The sequence below is a fragment of the Paramisgurnus dabryanus genome, chromosome 1 (genome assembly GCF_030506205.2).
Source record: "Paramisgurnus dabryanus chromosome 1, PD_genome_1.1, whole genome shotgun sequence".
In the NCBI taxonomy this organism is placed as follows: Eukaryota; Metazoa; Chordata; class Actinopteri; order Cypriniformes; family Cobitidae; genus Paramisgurnus; species Paramisgurnus dabryanus.
The window spans coordinates 48,927,435-48,932,217 of record NC_133337.1 but is presented as its reverse complement, the minus strand read 5'-3'; the positions used below and the strand labels follow the sequence as shown (position 1 = coordinate 48,932,217).

The window sequence follows — 4,783 nt, the reverse complement described above, 5'->3', positions numbered from 1 at the left end:
CTATTTGTTTGGTACATCTATTACTGAAAAGTTGGATGATTTATTTTTTATTGCTTGCGTTTTATAAGCTGCTTTTTACATTTTCATTTTGGGATATAACAGCGGTTCTCAGACTGTTGGGTGGGAGGCCACAGTTTTATGACATGTTATAAAATAGATAAAATATGGATACATACCAACAGCACTACATGGTATATGTTCTGTTTTATGTCATGAATTTAGGGGGCAAATAGATGCATCCTACAAGCGTGTGGGATTTCTTAATTAACTTTATAAATCAATAAATAAATGAAATGAATGAAATTGGTCGTTTTAGAATATTGACAACATTCATTGTGTGCCTGGATTTGTTTTCCACATGTCTCTTATATAAATATTATGACACTTTGTGACAATGAGCTATAGCCTGTCTCTCAGAAAAAAGTAAAAAGACTTAAAATTGTTTCTATGTACGTTCTATTTATTTGCATTCGTGTCTAAGTAAAACATATTACAGATCAACATTTGAAGATACATAATTTGTCAGCTATTCTTCCTTATGGAAGTGTTTCCCAAACTTTTTCAGCGTGCGGCCCCCCTTGTGTACGGTGCATTCCTTCACGGACCCCCAAAGAAAATTTGTGACAAAAAACTGTTCTAAAACATTAAATTATACAAAAAGTAGTGCTTTTGGTTAGTAGCCTTATTTTTTTTTAGGTATAATTACACAAAAATCATGATAAATTAATGTATTTCATAAAATGTCATAAAACTGCGGCCCCCCTTGCACCATCTCGCAGCCCCCCTGGAGGCCCCGGCCCCCAGTTTGAAAACCACTGCCTTATGGGAGAGCAGCTCTGAGACAGTTCTTTATTTGATGTACAACTTAAATATCTTTGAAAATACAAATATTGAAAAATCTTTATTTTAAATTATAAAATTGTGAAGCAGGGCAAGTTGCCAAATGTCGTCAAATTATGTTTTACTAGCTAAATTAATAAGTAATTACTAAAAATATATTTAAAACGGTTTTAGCACATTCGTGATGTCATCACATTGTATTTGCATTACACATTATTATGTTTTCTGGACCAATTTTTTTTACAATATTCATTGGAAGTGAGCATGGTGGTTACTCCCTGAAAAATTCTGCATATCTAATAAAATTAAAGAGGTACATTTTAAAATTGTACATAATGTTTATCCAACAAACTCTCAAATTGCTTTTTTTGGATCTTTATAACTTATGTGTGTTTTGCATAGTTGAAGAAGAAACTTTAGCCTACTACATTTATTCTATTTTTGCAATTAGGTTAAGTCTCTTTGGAAGAACTTAAGTTGTTAATTATCTTTTTTTATAAAAGGTAATTTAAAATTCTCATTGAAAAATATATTTTTGTATTTAAATTTCTTAAACACATTGATAATAATAAGAATAACAAGGTTATTAAGGCTCATGATGATATTATACTTAAATAATCATTTCCCCCCCTTTATTTCATTGTATGTCAATGCAGTGCTAATCTGAATCTATATCTCTTTTGTCTTGCATAATTACCATTATTATAATGTTATATATTATGTCATTGGGCATACAGCCACCATTGCTTACAATTTACCTTTTTATCCATTTGTGTACCTGTAAAAACGCAACTTTATTACCCATTTACACAATGAAAGCTTAAACTGACTTAATAATTTTAACATTGACTTAAAAGTACATTGATTATAGATATTTCACCAAAACATTTAAATAACATCGATATATAGTAGTACTTATAATAAAAAAATATGCGACGATGATCATATTATTCATTCAATATTTATTCAGCAACATCGTTTTAGCATTTTCTGGACACCGGAACTATAGTAAGAGTGGCTTGTATCTAGTGGGGAACATTAATTCGTTGCACCAAGTTAGTGTTGTAACCTGCAGTTGAAGGGTGTACATGCATACAGCAATATATTAAGTCAAGTAAGGTTTCTTCTCTATAAATTTAATTTGATTATTCAAGGCTATATTAATAAGACCTTGAGTGACAGGGTTTTTCTGTACATACACAATATATATATATTGACCGGGTGAACGTGTTAGCATGTTTCACACTCACACTGTATTACTTGCCACGCAATTAGACATTCTGTGAATCTGCTTTTAAGTTATTGGTTGTCAGTCTCTAATTTATCATCACTAAAGAAACAATCGTAATCATTTTCTAGGTAGACCTCATGCATGTTATGTGTGGTGTAGTATCAAGTATAGTGCTTATGCTGTGATTTTGTATTCACACGCACAGGTTTTGTGTACTGTCCCTGCTTCTCTGTAAATAGGTCTATCATTTATGTTGTCAACAATAAGAAACATTATGTCATCAAGAGATAAAATGATCTTGTTTTGAATTTTAGGTGAAACACATATGTCCTAAGGAGGACTTCAATTGTAATTTAAGGATTATGTTATTACCATTCTTTCGCGGGTGCAGTGCAAAGCAGTATGTACAGCTAGCACTTTCAAGCACTCGTTTTTGCATTGAATGTTGCAACATCAGAGGAGTATCGACATCCAGAAGCCAGCTTTTTCTCAAGAAGACCCCACAGCGATTCTTCAATCAGTCACGAGGAGCTAAAAGTCACAAGAGAAAACAAACCCAGGAAGATGACTGGAAGAAAAGGAACAAGACAGTCCTCACATACATCGCGGCCGCAGGGGTCGGAATGATTGGGATGTCCTATGCCGCCGTTCCACTATACAGACTGTACTGTCAAGTCAGTATAACACAAATAATCTGAGCAACTCAGAGTTATGTTTGTCAGAAGATTTGTGTTATGTCAGTAATATATACTATATAAACTTTTACATTAACATGTTCCTTTCCTCAGGCTACAGGATTGGGTGGTACAGCGGTGTCAGGACACGACACAGAGCAAGTGGAGACTATGAAGCCAGTTAGGGACCGTGTTATAAAAGTGACTTTCAATGCAGACACACACGCCAGCATGCAATGGAACTTTCGTCCACAGCAGTCAGAAATTTTTGTAAGAATTTGTGTTATTATTCTTTAGTTTGGCTGTGTAACTTCTATTAACTTATCTAGTGTGGTCCAAAATATAAATCTAATTTAAACATGGACGTAAACAGCAAGTCTTATGTATGAATACTTTAAGCATCTCATTTTTCTTAAATGTTTCCAATTTAAAATTGCGATGAAATAAGATTGATGATATTTATATGGTTATTAATTCTTCAGGTGGTCCCAGGGGAAACTGCGCTGGCGTTTTATAGGGCACGAAATCCCACAGACAAACCTGTAATAGGAATTTCTACTTACAATGTTGTGCCTTTTGATGCTGGACAATACTTTAATAAGATCCAGGTAAGGAAAGTCTATCTTTCTGATATTACTATCATTTATTTGCCGAATAAATTTGGAATTTTTTTTATAGAGATGTATGGCTTTTCCTGGCTCACTGCACTAAATTGTAACATGATGCTTTTCTTTCCTCAGTGTTTCTGTTTTGAAGAGCAGAGGTTAAACCCGCATGAGGAGGTAGACATGCCTGTTTTCTTTTATATCGATCCAGAGTTTGATGAAGACCCCAGGATGGCACGAGTTGACACTATAACGCTCTCATATACCTTTTTTGAAGCCAAAGAGGGACAAAAGCTACCCCTTCCTGGTTACAGTTAAATGAAAAAAGATGCTGCATTATTCAGAGACTTTTAATCAGATGTGTCATTAGGAAAGTGTATCACAAGAATGATATTCCATTAGCTGAAAATACATTTTGGTAATGTGAATACACCATTTATGTATGTGATATCACATTGCACTTGAAATAATTTATGTAGTTGATCATGGATAACTAAGACTGACTGGTGATCAGTGCTACTGTTTAAAAGATTTTATATCTGCTGTTCATCTGTTTGTGAGTTTATGGTCGTAATAAAAAAAATTTAAGTTTGTATTTTTTACAATGAGGAAAAATGAAATTGAACATTCTGTTTCATTCAAGCTTCTGAAAAACATTTTAAATATTTAAAAGAGGATATTTGAAATATTTCTAAAAATATAGGATTTTTGTTTAAGTCGCACTTTTGTCATTATAGTTTATGTCGATTTTCTTATGATTTACAAATCAACACTTGATATAAAGCTTGGGCAAGGACTTTAAAAGTCTATGTTTATTAACCTGTTCTCTTTGAATATTTTAACCATACGAACCACCAATGTTATATCAAAAACTGTTAGTTATCAAGTAAAACTACAGCATTGATCAATTTACAGATAGTCCAGTGCTACAGTTGCGTGTTTGGCCCGCTTTGCAACACTAGAGGGCAGCATTTCTACACTTACCATCCTTAGAGAAACAAATGTGTACTGTTTTACTCTTGTTGGTAATTTTTTTCTGCTTAACATCAGACATTCAGACTGCACAAGTACAGTTTTCACAGTAAACAAGAACATTAGCAAAGGTAGAAGCATAACGTCTCGCACGTGTGCCAAATATACATGTTGCGCATCACCCATATGTTCAAACATGTATCGTCAGTTTTGATTAAACGATATCAAGCATCGACAGGCCCAAAGTAAATATAAGAAAATAATAAAATAAAGCAACAAATTTCTTTCAACAGGAATGTTTACAGGCTACAGTCATGTACAGCAAGAAACGTAATGCACCCAAATGTAAAAATAGAGACCCATATTGTTAGTTAAAAGTAGAGGAAAGATAATAAACGTTAAGGGTGTAATTATGACCCTATTTTGCTACAGTATTATAATAACTTTACGTTATTATATTT

At 33.2% G+C, this 4,783-nt stretch overlaps 1 protein-coding gene across 1 annotated transcript; it reads left to right on the top strand.

Moving 5' to 3' along the window:
- Window positions 1-1,870: 1,870 nt before the first annotated feature.
- cox11 (cytochrome c oxidase assembly homolog 11 (yeast)) lies at window positions 1,871-3,945 on the top strand. The gene is made up of 5 exons (XM_065262571.1): window positions 1,871-1,954; window positions 2,386-2,745; window positions 2,860-3,015; window positions 3,228-3,353; window positions 3,486-3,945. The coding sequence occupies exons 2-5, from the start codon at window positions 2,434-2,436 to the stop codon at window positions 3,666-3,668; spliced, it is 777 nt and encodes a 258-aa protein (XP_065118643.1). The 5' UTR covers window positions 1,871-1,954; window positions 2,386-2,433; the 3' UTR covers window positions 3,669-3,945.
- The last annotated feature ends 838 nt before the right edge of the window (window positions 3,946-4,783 follow it).